The sequence below is a fragment of the Halyomorpha halys genome, unplaced genomic scaffold, assembly GCF_000696795.3.
Source record: "Halyomorpha halys isolate HHAL.00 unplaced genomic scaffold, Hhal_1.1 Scaffold514.1, whole genome shotgun sequence".
NCBI lineage: Eukaryota > Metazoa > Arthropoda > Insecta > Hemiptera > Pentatomidae > Halyomorpha > Halyomorpha halys.
The window spans coordinates 11,229-25,797 of NW_027108282.1; the positions used below are offsets into that span (position 1 = coordinate 11,229).

Below are 14,569 nucleotides of genomic sequence, written 5' to 3' on the forward strand. Positions count from 1 at the left end.
ATACGAGAGGAATTCGATGGTTTAGTGGAGCCCCAAATGTGGAAGATATGACATCAACCACTCGATGACTCTGTTGTATTGTAGTATGAGATGTTCTAAATCCAACCTGGTGGTCAGGAATAACATGGTATAAATCAATGATTGGATAGAGGCGTTTTAATAAGAGTTTTTTCTAGGATTTTGCTCATAATGGACAGCAAATTCATATTTCAACTCAAAAAGGAGCTGTATTCACTTTAAAAAGAATTTGGTTCCATACCACAACCTTATTCCCAAAAAGTAAATTTGTAAACGAGGAAATACATAGCCTCTAGATTTAAGTTGGCCACTTTTCATTAATTCAATGATGTAGTCTTAGGCTATGGCTAGACTAAACCTGGACTCATATGAACATCTTATAATAAATGTCACAAGGCAATCTAAAGGAGAAGACGTAAAGTACATGAAAAACATTTCATGTATTGTATATGTCTGAAGTGCTAATTAAAAAAAACTTACTTTTGCCCTTGCATCAGCCGAACCAACTAACAGGTTCACGATAATGAGCAGAAAGATTGAGTAGTTCATTTTTATCCTTCAGCCGCTGCAACTCATGCAATATAGAGGATACCGTGTTCCATCCGTTGCGGCCGGTGGTCGCTCCTGATATACATCTATATTATATATATTAATTAATTAAATTATCACCGAAACCATCAAGATCCGGCTCATTGAAGGGCGAAATCGGACACATAATACATTTTTGGTTGGATATAGCTCTTTGATTATTTAAGGTCATAGGTTCAAGATAAATCATATATTATGTTTTTCTTTTTTATATTCCTGTGTTTTATTTTTGGAAAATTACCTTTTTTCTGGAGAAAGATAAACTACTATAATTATAACTATAAACCAGCTAAGCCCAAGTAATTGTAATTATCAAATACATTCTTTGGTAACTTTTATTTTTTTACTAGAATTCTTAGTAATAATACTACAACATTTGTAATTGTAATTTCAAGTATCTAACACCAAAATGAAAACAATAAAAGAGTTTTAAAATGGCTCCAAAATACGAAAATGATAACCAGTTTAAGATAGTACCCTACACTTACGATTTATTTATACGTTTTTAAAGATGCAGAAAGGAGTCGTGTCCAAGCAGCGTAAGAGGAAGTTCAGTAAGCGGGGCTTTTCCTTTGATGTGCGTTTACTCAGCTTGAGTCGGTGCCCTCAGAACTTTAGTATTTCCTATCAGACCCGACACGACGAAGGTTATCGACATAGCTTGGTGAAGGTGTATTCTTCAGATTTCGAAGAAGTAACACTTCGGTAACACAATATGTTTCGGTCGGTGCCTTTTGTTTGATCTGTGAAACAATCGTGCCTTGTATCAATCTTAATAGCGGTACCCGGAATTTGAGTGTTATCAGGGAATACCTATTTCTTTCATAATTGTATTAATTAATCTTTTTTTCTTTTTAAATTAATTGGTTTTCCTTCATTATTTATATAACTATCATTTATTCTATTTATTTATATTATTATTTTGTTTTTGTCGCAAATGGCGACACCCTTTCAACCTAAACTGCCTGACTCGCGGGAGGTACCACCCTGAAAATGGTAGATTCTGTACAAAATCTGGAGCTCAAAGAACCTATTAAACACATTTTGACTGAATGTCGAACATATGACCTCCCTCAAATCTTTATATGATATACCAGATGATCTCTATTCCATCTTGCAGGATAACAAACATACCATAGATAGACTTTTTGAGTTTCTACATCATTCCAAGCTCTACCACAAAATTTAATAAAATGTAACCTCAGGTCTCCATGTGGAAATAGTTTCCTATTTCAATATAATCGTAGCAATGAATCCGGACTCTTTCCGGGATCAAGAAAGGAGTTTTTCTGTAAAATCTTATTATATTTTTTTAATTATTTTCACACCTTGACCTTCTATCATATCATTTTAACTTTTCTTCTTACCTTAAAATTTAAATTCTAAAATCCTGAGGAGTTGGAGCCTAATTTGCTATCAATTTTTTTTCTCAACACACCCATTAATAATAGAGTTGAAGCAGCATTTGAAAACTTTGAACAAAATGGGTTATAGGGTCATTGTAGGATCACCGGTAAAGACAGGTCAAGTCGTAACATCATGCAAAGATGCTATTTGCTGGATCCAAGAAATTGGATGGTAAGAAGGGCAAGACCAATGGCTTATCCCGAGAGACAACAAGTTAAGAATGGTCCAAAAGACAATGAAACGTCCAACCAGAAACTTGAATATGCTACATAGAGAAGATGTATTATTAACCCGCCTTTGGATAGGCCATACTCAACTCACCTACGGTCAGCTCATGAAAAAAGCAAATGCACCGATGTGCCGCTACTGCGGAAACGATCTCACCTTTATCGTATGTACACATATAATCACTGAATGTATTGCTCACGAATCACACCGATTTTCTTCAGATTTACAGAAGATGTTGAGAAAAGATCCCACAACAATAACAAAACTTTTTAAAAATAATTACTATCTATGATCACACATAGTCTAACTCTAATGCCAGCATGTACAAGTGGATGCATAATTTAATATAGTAATTTAATCACTACGTCAATTCTAATTGTAACTTTGTAAAATATAAATTGTATTTGTAAATATGTAATTGTAAACTTGTAACTTTCTCACTTTGTATTTGTAACTTTGTGAACATGCCAATTATAATCTACTAACTTTGTTAATCCAGTGTAAATGGCCCTATTAGTCGAAACACTTAAATAAATAAAAATAAAAAATATGTAGAAAACGCATAAAAAATCAACTTTATGATCGGGCCTTTGTGTATGGATATATTTTATTTAGTTATTACAGTGATTGTAACATTGTAGAGTAATTGCAATCACTTTTCACTACTAAAGTAATTATAATTGTGTCTTACAATTATACAAATTATAATTATGCCTTACAATTATTGCAGTGTAATTGTTCTTTAAAGTCTCCAATTGTTATGATCTAGACGATTTTATTCATTTTTCTATTAAAAAATTACGAAGCAGTAGCCTCAATCAGGTTACAATGAAAGTGGACGTCGTTTTTGACATCGTGACAGACGTTTTGAGCCTACAGGCCTTGTTCTGGAGACAACCTTGAACACAAGGAACAGAATATACAAACAAAACAATGAACAAATAATTACTAAAAAGGAAACTGAAGCCTAAAGCAGAACTGATAAAGGCCCTCTTCAAGTACAGATGCCAACTGGATGATGCAAATGCAGAGTACCGTCTCCCAGAGCTCTTGGGACGTTAGAGGAAAGGAGGGGACCATTTGTAAGATACTAATGGAACGTCCTTTGTGAGGAGCTGCAGTCGGAAGCCTCGGGACCGGTTGTGATATACAATGTTGGGATATATTATTAGAATTAATTATAACATGTTGTCATTAATGGTATGACTGATCTGGACTGTAAGTGTAAGGGAACTTGAAATAAATAGTTCATGATGAAAAGGAAAAGAAAACCTCTATTCTTGATTAATTAATACAGAAACAACTTATTTTAGGTGAGATTTAAGCTAAACTGGTGGTCACAATAGGGTTAGTATTGTTAATACAGTAAATTTTGACTTTTGAATATATTCAGTAGTGAAATTTGAGTTTATGTTTTACCTGCTGATGATGGATAAAACCACAAATTTGGTTTTTTTTTTAATGGAATTTAAGGTCCTCTCACTCTCTCTCCCTCTCTCACACACACACACACACACACATACATTCTCATGATCTCCTTTAAGTTAGATGCTGAGAAGCCTCTTCTATAAATAAAAATCCGAGGAATACAGATTATATTCTTTTTCGTGATAAGCAGTTAGTAAAACAAAATTTAGCAATACTATTATAAGTATTGAAATTTAGTTTACAGAAATATTCTAGCTGTTTTATATTATTTATCAAGTAGTACTTGATTGATACAATGATACAATACTACTTACTAAATTAATATTTTAATTTTCAATCTATGAAGAATTCTTCTTCTTCATTGATTTCTTTTCCGCCCAGTCTTGTCTTCTATTCGAATCTTCTTCATAGTTGCTATAATCCCTAAGCACATCTCCATCTTACCCGCTCTCTTTTCGTCCGGATAGCCATTTATACTGACATGCAACCATTCTTCGTCACCCAGTCCACGGAAGAACGTCGAAAACAACTCTGGATCGAATATAACATTTTTGGCTTGATAATGTTTGTCCTGAAAGCAAGAAAATTTAATAAAAAGCTAATTTCACATATGATAAAATAAAACATGAAACAAAAAGTGGTAGACTATGCGAACAGTCTAAGGTGTTGTATATTAAGTCAGCTGAAAGGAAGAGGTTAAATACCGTTATGGAAAACATTTAATAAATAATTATATTTCAAATCAGTAATGGTTTATAAAAAGATAGCTAATTGGGGACTTGTGAAATGAATGGATTACCTGATAGTGTAAAAATAATGCATACTGGGTAAAAGAGTTATAGTATAGCTGTTCATGATTCCGTTTTTATTATTCTATTTTTTTTTTATTTACAACTGTATTTTAACTAAAAATAAAACTAATACATGCGAATAGTGTATAGAAAGTTTGTAAAGAAACTATCCATTAAAATTATTACAATAACATTATACCTTAAAACGTTTTGAATGAATCTTCCAATATAAAATTATGTAACTATACGAGCACAAAGCTGATATTTACCTTCAAAGGGCAGACAATCGGAGGCTCGAACTGACTGTAGAAGTAGCGGAAGAAGGCATCTTGAGTGTTACATTGGTCTCCAACAGGAAAGGACATGAGGACTTCGCAGTCATCGGTCTTGGACTTCGTAGGACATTTCTTCAAGTCCAAAAAGAACTGCATGGGAGGGAATCGTTAAAGGATGAAAGACTGAATTTCAACTTTATAATAAAAAAAATAATAAGCTAATGTAAAATTAAAACATTTAAAGCAAAAGCTAAACTTCTTTTCTCATAAAAATTAAAATTCATGAAAAGGAATTATTTAATTAATTACTAGTTTCATTAATTGTAAGCAAAACATCTCTTAAATAGTTGCATATACTTGTGACTTACTAGTTTTTTTCCGAAAAGAATTATTATATTTCATTAAAAACTTTATAGTAATGTTAACTAATACAAAACTTCCTATAATATTTTTCATTTCTTAAAACTCCAGGTTTGGCACCATTTTTGCACTCAACGGCTCATATAAGGGATGTTTCAAAATGAAACGTGTTAAATCCTTTTAGCAGCAGTTAACAGATATTCTTCAAATAATGCATAAGTATAAGGGAAAATTATATGATCATATTTATGCATAACAAAAACAGTGCATCTCACATAGAATAATCAAACAGATATAGTAAATCACTTCAAGAAATTTAAACATTTAAAAATAAAATTTTGTAGTACATATTATTGAGATGTATTGCTAAACCAAATCTATTTATTTTTAATCATTAACAAAGGTGACGTTTGCTTTTTATATTAATTTTTTTGCATTTTATTTAACATGAAGTTAGTCAATGATAAAATGGTCTATCTATCTATCTGTGGTGCTATAGCCCAATTTGGACCTTGGCCTCCTCAATGTGCTCGGTCTTGTGCGGCCGCCCAGAAGTTCCCTGGAATCCCTGATGACAACATCCTTCCATCCCAGCCTTGGCCTTCCTCTACCTCTGGTCCGATACAGCCTACAGTCCAGCAACCTCCTCGGGATCTTATCCGCTGGTCAATATTTATTTCGCGGCGACCACCCCCAGAAATGAACCTTGACATTCCCACTCTGGGGCTGTATAGGTCCTCAATGGAGGACTTGAGCAAAAAAAAACAACAAAAAACATAGACTTGTTTGGTAATCATCTATTCGGAAATTGCCTTGCATATTCACGACGTGTAGCATTAGCATTACCATTGAAAAACCCACATCATATTCACCATTAGTGTAAATTGAAGGCATGATGGTGAGTACTCTGCAAAAGCCTCTTACAAACTGATAAATGTTATTAACAGTCCCCAATGCTAATTGCAAATAGATTTATCCTTATGTAGCTAATAGTTTTTATACAGTTAAAGATAAAAGGCCAAATTAGTATTATATCAAATCCATCTCCTAAACAGAGCGTTTGCAGACTTACCTTCAGAGGCCTTTTTTTTCTTATTTGTAAATGTAAGGTACTTAGCTTATATTTTAAGTTTGGCCACTTAACCCTGAAACAACCTGCATATAAGTTACGCTCTACTGGGTGTGATGTCAGCTGACAGCAGACCACATCAGCTGACAGAGGGCCATAGTTACAGAGTACCCTGTCAGCTGATAGAATGTATATAAGTAGATGGAATCTGCTAATAAAGATCAGTATTGAAGTAGCCATCAAGTGTGTGTCTCTTCCTTTTTCTCATCCGGAACAATTATAAGTTGTGAAACCCGGGACCTTCAGATACTATTAATTTTAAATCGAATAAAATAGATTATTACTTACTATTTTGAGTTTTCAATCATTAGCACTTTGAGTACGAGTAGAATTCATGTTAAACTTTTAAGAATAATTCCCCATTTAAAGATATTATATATTTTTTATTTGATAATGAAAATGGTTGGTAACACCAGCTGGGGTACGGATCGAACCAGTATGCTGAGCCTATACAGAACGCTGGTGGAAGCAAAATTGGATATCCCCGTACACATATTATATTTAATTTATTCATATATTCATGCATTTATATTATGTATTTATATTTATATATTTATATTCTATGTATTTATGTATTTGTATTACGTATCTCTATCGGTTCCTGATGGGAACCGACTGAAAAAATATGCCCTATAACACTAGATACCATAGACCCTCTCGCCATGGTATGCTAGATATGAATATATATAATTAATCATTGGAGTTCTTCTCCAATGGTATCGTGTTCATAAATTTACTATGCTATTATTATTATGAGGTGGCATGCAGGGATTCTTAATTATAAAGTAAAGTCTTTGTTATATATTTTATATTTACAATCATATATACATTATACAATCATATATTAGCAAGAATAATATAATGAGAGAGCATGGTCGACTTGTTTTCTTATACTTTAATTGTTATATTATGAATTGAGAAGTACCAGTTGGGATCTTTGATATTTATACTGACTCTAAGTTATTAATTCTATTATTGCCATTCAAATTACAACGGAAAAGGTCTTATTTGTTTTAATTGGTTGTCTGTAGTGGCTGAGCAGATCTTGGGTCCTGCGTCATTCCGCCTTTTGCTCGCGGCCGCTGGTGAATACCTGCGATGTAAGATTTCCTCCTCTGGCCTCCAACTGGTCAGCCGCTCTCTCTTCCTCCAAACTCTCCTGCACTCTCCTCTTCAAGGGCTGTCGCCAACTCCCATACTGTGTTCCACTGTCCCCTCTCCATCTCCGTTCCTCCTGCTCCTTTTTGCTTCTTCTCTCCCCTCTACTTCTAATTACTCACCACTTCCGATCTCCGTTCTTCTCATTGGCCCTCCATGTGCTCCCACTCTTTTACCTACTCTTCAGAGGGGGTGAGAAGGTCCAATGACCTTCGGCAAAAGTCGGTCTTTTTCCTCCTTTTCATGTTCAAATTAAGGCGGCTTTCTTCTTTGATAGAGGTCGCTGCATTTTCCCTGAGGTTTTTAGAGTGCCCAGGGGTGAGATAAGGGTAGTTTGGGTGTTTACCTCTACCTACGCGGTTGACCGTTCCGAGAGATGCATGGGGACCTCTGGTATCTATATATGTCTGTACATTACTTTTAATGTTTTGCCGCTCGGGGATCATTGACTCGGACGGCGGTTCCTTTGGTATACCGACAAACAACTTATTTTAAGTTATAAAAATTCCAGCTTGTGCATTTCATACATATAACAAAATAGCTATGGGTGCTTTCCGCTCCAGCTCTATCAATAGTTTATATGTTGATGCTAGCTATCCTCCCCTTGACCTACGAAGACAACAACTTGATCTAATTTACTTTGTCAAAATCAGCTCAGCTATAAACCATTCTATTAATGAGCTATTTTCAAATAAACAGAATCTAAACCACCAGCAAATTGACCTAACTAACGTTTACAGTCAAGATTTTCACTTCCTGCTCAGTTTAAAAATAGAAATACCTAATTCGCAAGAGACTATAATTCCATCATCTTATCCTTGGGGACTTCCCTCCCCTAAACGTTGTGGGTCTGGGCCTCGATTGTGTGCAATGATCACCACTACCTATTCATCTTTATCAAAGATATGTAGTAGCAATACAGCTAAAATGGTTGGAATCAACAAAAGCTTAAATGTTTTTCACCCTACAAAACAAAAAGTGGTCATGCAGACTTCTTGTCTGTCCCATTTAAAATTTAAATATGTACCGCTACAATCCATGGAGGGTCAGGAGTTCAGTACTTTGTAAAAAAGTACGGTTACTAGACCAACGGTTGTGCAAGGAGTCTGTCCTATTTAGCTTAAGAAATATTTTTTCAACTAACCCGCTAATCCAAAACATACATTATTCATTACAGTCCACCGACAGAAACGGTATTTCAGTATTTGGCCTGGGTCCCTGGATACTGTGCAATAGCGTGTAACGAATTGGCCGATAGGTCAGCAAAAATGGCGATTTCTGATGGAAATCCATATCACCAAGTGCATGTCATTGATTTCATTGTCCTCATTAAGCAAATAATCAAATTGGAATGGAGACAAATGTGGGAACATTTTTCCGATAACAAATTAAGGGAAATTAGAAGGGACCTACCCACTACCCCTTGGGTATCATCAGCTAGAAATGTGAGAAAAGAGGAGATGATTTTGACGCGCTTCGAATAGGTCATACGCGCCTGACGCCATGGTTACCTTATGGCCTGCGATACTCCACCTGTATGCCAAACTTGCGGAACAGAACTTTCAGTAAAACACATTTTGACTGAATCCCACCCTTTTTGAGTTTCGACATCATTCCAAGCTCTACCATAAAATTTAATCATATTTTTCCTCAGGTCCTCATGTTGTAGTAGTTTCACATTTCAATATAATTGTTGACAGGAATCTGTACACTCTTCATCGTGCAAGGGTGTATATATATGTATATATACATTTATGATTTATTATTATTTTGATCGTTTCTTCCCGCTATTACGGGTTGAGTATATGAGATGGGGGACCTAGAATTCCAACCACCTTCACATTTTTATTTATTTTATTTCATTTAAATATTTAAGAATTTTTACACAATAAGTCTAAGAGAACTGACTGCTAAGACTCTCTTAGCACATCTATAGGCACCCCCAATCCATTCATACCCGCCACTTTATTTTGGCATTAATATCCAATCGTGGATATTATGAATGGAGTAGTGGTAACACCTTTCAATTTATAAAGTTCTTTCAATTCTATAGCCAATGCCTGGTATTTCCTCAGTTTTTCTCCCGCAGTGGAGCTTATTTATTATCGTTGGGGATACCAACATCAATAAGTTTCTTTTCTTAGATCTATAAGGAGGATGTCTGGCTTATTAGTCGTACTGTATGGTTCGTAATAATTGATTCATCCCAGTATAGCCTAAGAGAACCTTTTTGGATGAGTCTATTTGGGTGGTACTAGTAATAAAGGCCCTTGTCTTCGATTAAGTTGTACTCAACGCCACGGCCTGATGCAAACTTTTGGCCACATTGTTGTACCTCTGTAGATATTCAGTATCAGTCAGCACTCCACATCCACCAGCGATATGATGCGCCCTCCAAACCTGGTCCTAACGGAATCCAAAATTATTGGATTAAAAGATTTCATTGCTTGAATGATTTGTTAGCCAAAGGGTACCAGGAAATACTCGTTTTTCATTATATTGGTTATTTTTAGTGCGGCCTTGTTGTACGGCACTCGAGATAACGATGGTCGTTCCCGAAGTGGTATTCCCTCAAGCATAATGTGCTCGGTCAAAAGTGATTGACTCAATCTAGTTTCAATATCTTTGTCATCTGCTTGGATTCTCTGCACCTTCACTACAGGCTGATGTACTTTCTCTACTAATGTCTGAATCTGTTTCTGCATCCATCGCTCTGTCAAATGGCTCGATATCACTTTCAGTGGCCATTAACACATGAACTTTGTCTTTAAGTTGTTGGAGATCCTCAGATCAGTTGCATTTTATACCTTCCTACTAAGTGATTTAAACAGCAGCCCCTGACATGGGGAACAGACGCTGATCAGGCTGCCGCTCAATTTGGGAACCGTTGCACCTGGATTTTTACTACTTTTGGCCCACCCCGGGTATATTTGGTGTTTTTTTCTATCCACCACCTAGGGAGACGCCCGATGGCAGACTAATAACTCCTCACGGGTTATTGTTATTATTACATCAATTTTAAATAGAGTAAAATAGATCACTACTTACTATTTTAAGACTCCAATCATTAGGGCTTTGAGTAGAATTCATGTTAAACTTTAAGGGATAATCCTCCATTTAATGATATTAAATTGTATAGATCCCCTTTCCAAGTTTTCTAATACCAAAATAATATGTTACATAATATTTGTGTTTATGATATGTTAAACAAAAATGTATTTAACTCACATACATATGCTCGATATCTTTAGGTGAATACATGTCCAGAGAGAGATAAAAGGTTCCCTTCCCTGTGTACCTGAAAGAACCATTTATCTGCGTATAGCTTTTATCTACTGCGCAAGGTGTAACTTCTTGCAGCCAAATGTATTTCTTCATCTGCAAATCATAATTAACATATTTTAATGCTCTAAAATAATGAAGTTAAAATTATGGTATATTATTGCCAAATTATTATTCACTGTTCTATTATATACATTTCTCCTCTTACACTAACCTATCTTTATTATTGTGTTTATGGGTGGGTCCATCTAACCATTTGTAGGTGTATTTACCCATTTCTATTGTATCAAGTTTGAATAATTAAATCATTGAATTAAATTATTCGATAACTCAACTATTCAATTTCTATCAAATTGTAAATTGAGTCGCTGAGCAATATATTAATGTTGTTGAGGAGCATCCCAGTGGCAGCTGATTAGGCATAAACCTTGATACTTCCTAGCGTACAAGATCGCTGTGGAGGTTTCACAAGAAGTCCAATAATCACCTTGACACTCCTGCGAATCATGGCGTCGATGCCCTCTAAAATCTCTGGAAGTAGTTTTGTGAGTGGAAAGAAGGGCAGCTTGGAGAGGGTAAGTAATTTATAAATTACAAATGTAAATTTGTATTGAAATTAAAATATTGGCCAGATAAGTTTTATTTTAATAATTTTAGCGTTCTTGAGGGAGGTGACATTGGTGGTAAAGGTCCATATTAACCTCAAAGATTTATAATCCAATTTCTTATTTTCCATATACAATTTACCATTCTTATAATCCAAGACTTATTTTATTTTAAACAAAATATAATCCTTTGGCTTCCCAAAAAAATTCCAAAAATATATTTACATAGTTAATATGTGGTTGTGCTAAGACTGTGAATTTATATTTGTACCCAATAAGCACAGCAGTTATTGAAATCAAAGTGGGGTTCTACATTACAACCTTCTTCTGTATTAGTAAATTAGTAAACGAGAAATTAGCGTTTGAGTATTAAATAATCTCTTGATATAACTTACCTTTGCCCTTGCATCGGCCGAACCAGCTAACAGGTTCAGGACAATGAGCAGAAAGGCGATCGAAGAGTTCATCCTTCAGCCCCAGCAGCTCACGCAACATAGAAGATAATAGAATTCATCCGTTCCGTGTGTCCGTTCCAGATTCACATCTATATTATACATATATATAAATTGATTAAGTTATCACCGGAACCATCACCAGATCCAGCAAATTCGAGGACTTGACAAATAATAACTATTATGCGATGTACCTCACAGGTTACATAACACACTGAACTTGAAGGCAAGTATTATAAAATATAAATGCACCCCAACATAAGAGGGCATTTACTTTTTAGAGGAGTCACTATGATTTTACAAGGATGCCGTTTGGTCCCAAAAACGCCCCAAAATCTTTCAGCACTTGATATATATTTGTGCACTATCTAATTTAGAAAGGTTTACCGGTGAAATGGGGAGTTAAACCATTTTCTCAAAGGAAGCGATCGACTTTTAGCGAGAGTTGAGGCAAAAGTAGGGGAAGACCTACTAAACAGAGGAAACGGACTCATTAAAGGCGGCCTTGGTATACAGGATAAGAGGAGTACTCTGAACCAAATTCAAGACGTTGAGGAAACATCATGGCACAAATTCAAGGATTGGCTGACGAAAGCATTCGGGGGTGAAAGATGGACAACGGAAGAAGATATCCTCCAAATGTTAGGAGACGTAAGAAAACCTCGATAATCTAGTGGGCAGTTTGCCGGGGATCTTCTTGCTCGGTAATCAAATAACAGAAAAAATGGAGGCCAAAAGGAAAATGGGGTTCCTGGCTCCTATCCTCAAGGTATAGTTGGCCAATGGGATGGGGAGAAAGGAAGGCCTGCCGAGTGGGTGATTCTTTGTCGAGCGCGCTCAAGAAATGATAGATTTGAACGCAGAAGAAGAATTGAAGAACCAGGGTGGACTAGGATTATGTACAATCGGCCCAGAACATTTCCACCACCCTTAAGAATAAGAGAGTACAAGGACTACCCTTCTATTCTTACCACTAGGTAGGGATAAGTCGCTGAACAGGGGCAGAAGACCATGGCAAGCAAAGCTCTGAAACAGTAGCCTTGTTACGTGAAAAGTATCACGGATGAGGAAAAACTAGGCACATGGTGACACAGTGTCTCCGAACTCAGTGATTCGAGTACAGAAACGAGGGACACATTGGTTGAAAAATCCTCGGTAATAATTTAAAGTTCCCAGCAGCTTCCGAACTCCCTCCACACCTCTAGGCACTGCCATCTTCCGTATAGCTTCTCCGCATTGGATTACACTCCTATGGAAATCTTATGGCCCAAAAAAACTCTATTTGTTCCAGCTTTAACGATGATTTCTCTCCCGATAATTTGAGCCCAAATTACCTTATTCTCCGCTGCACGCGTTCTTCTTCGTTCTTACTGAACACTAGGAGATCGTTCATGTAAATCTGACGTACAGATTCGTGAATCCTCTTTTTAAAAAACTCGCCCACCAGGCGCTGGAAGGTTATGGGAGCATTTTTTAGGCCAAACGGCATTCTTGTTATTTCGTAGTGCCCTCTATCTCGAATTTGAATTCCGTCTTATATTTATCCTTAGGGTGCATTTTGATGATATCCGGTCTTCATGGCTGCTTTTAATGCCTCCGCATCTTCTAAACATTCTTCTGGGAATGTTTCCAAGTCCGACACTGCCTTCCGGTTGCCGTGGAGACCTTAATCCATTCTAGCTTCGTGGCGTGGAGCTTGCGCTAAAGAGACTTCCAGTAGTTGATGAATTTCTCCCTACAAATAAAAGTTGATTGACTGCAGGTAGGTTTTTTTGGTTCCAATCCTCCAGGTTCAGAACTGCTCTCATGATTTCGTCATTGGCAATATTTTCATAAAAATATTCATCTCAAAAACAAAAAATATTCCGCTATCTAAAGCTCCCGGGTTTCGGTACCACTTAAGTATAGGTGAAAGCAAAATGTCAAAAATAAGAGATGAAAGAATAAGATCTAACACGCTTGGACAGCTGTAAAATGCTAACTTCGTTGTGTTCGGTACATCTCTACATATATGTTCGATCAGCTGATTTCCTCTGTCAGTTGACATCAAAGTAACTGTAATAACTTAAACACACAAATAAAAATACTTTTCCTCAAAATTGCAATATTTTTTAGTTGGTTTTTTCTTTATTATGTTCAATAAGATATCATTAATATAGAAAACGTTTTATAATTACTATAATTCTTATTTTTAAATATTATAACTACTTTTGTTTTCTATCTTCTTCTTTTAGTGCTGACTGTTTTTTTAACAGTACTTAGTATGTATTTGCTTCTCATCTCAGTATCGTTAGTAAATGTTGCAAACTAACAAACTCTACAACAGTGAACATTTACTACGAAAGTGAATACGTCTTACTTTTATTATAAAATAAAATGTGGCATAAATATTTAAATATAATTTTTGGAAACCTAGAGGTTCTATAAGTTATAGCGCTAAGATACTTTCTGGTGATTACAGATAGCTTAAAGAATAATTAAAAACATAGTAAAAGCAGATAAATGTTAGAAGTGAAATGGGTGACCACGGAAGAACCGATAAGTGAATGGAAAATATCCAATTAAATTGATGGTGATTTATATCAAATTTGAAGAATTGATAGATAAGCTCAGAAAAGGCGTACTGGAATATCGATATTTTCCTTCGATAATATCGGAATATCGGTTTCTAATAATAGATATCGATATTTTGATACGGAAAATATTCAAGCTTAATAATAGTATTTCGATATCTAATATTGATATTTTCTTATTCATTTAAATATTTGACATTTTTATAATTATTGATTTCTAACATTAGTAACAATATTCCAATATTATATTTTCAAAACATCGATATATTGTTTTA

The 14,569-nt window shown here is 35.4% G+C and overlaps 1 protein-coding gene across 4 annotated transcripts in view; it reads right to left on the bottom strand.

Annotated features, from left to right (window-relative positions):
• LOC106683755 (uncharacterized) overlaps nucleotides 1-11,799 on the bottom strand; it is a 21,049-nt gene extending 9,250 nt beyond the window's left edge. Inside the window, exons 1-5 of one of the 4 annotated variants that reach the window (XM_067046637.1) lie at nucleotides 11,665-11,799; nucleotides 10,611-10,760; nucleotides 4,730-4,885; nucleotides 3,984-4,240; nucleotides 2,875-3,139 (exon numbers count right to left, since the gene is read on the bottom strand). In XM_067046637.1, coding sequence (XP_066902738.1) covers nucleotides 4,028-4,240; nucleotides 4,730-4,885; nucleotides 10,611-10,760; nucleotides 11,665-11,736 — 591 coding nt within the window. In that variant the 5' untranslated portion in view covers nucleotides 11,737-11,799 and the 3' untranslated portion in view covers nucleotides 2,875-3,139; nucleotides 3,984-4,027. Of the gene's footprint in view, nucleotides 1-498; nucleotides 658-2,874; nucleotides 3,140-3,495; nucleotides 4,241-4,729; nucleotides 4,886-10,610; nucleotides 10,761-11,664 lie in introns of those variants that run through there. The other 3 variants (XM_014425429.3, XM_067046636.1, XM_014425431.3) reach the window with 3 other exon arrangements.
• Between the last annotated feature and the right edge of the window lie 2,770 nt (nucleotides 11,800-14,569).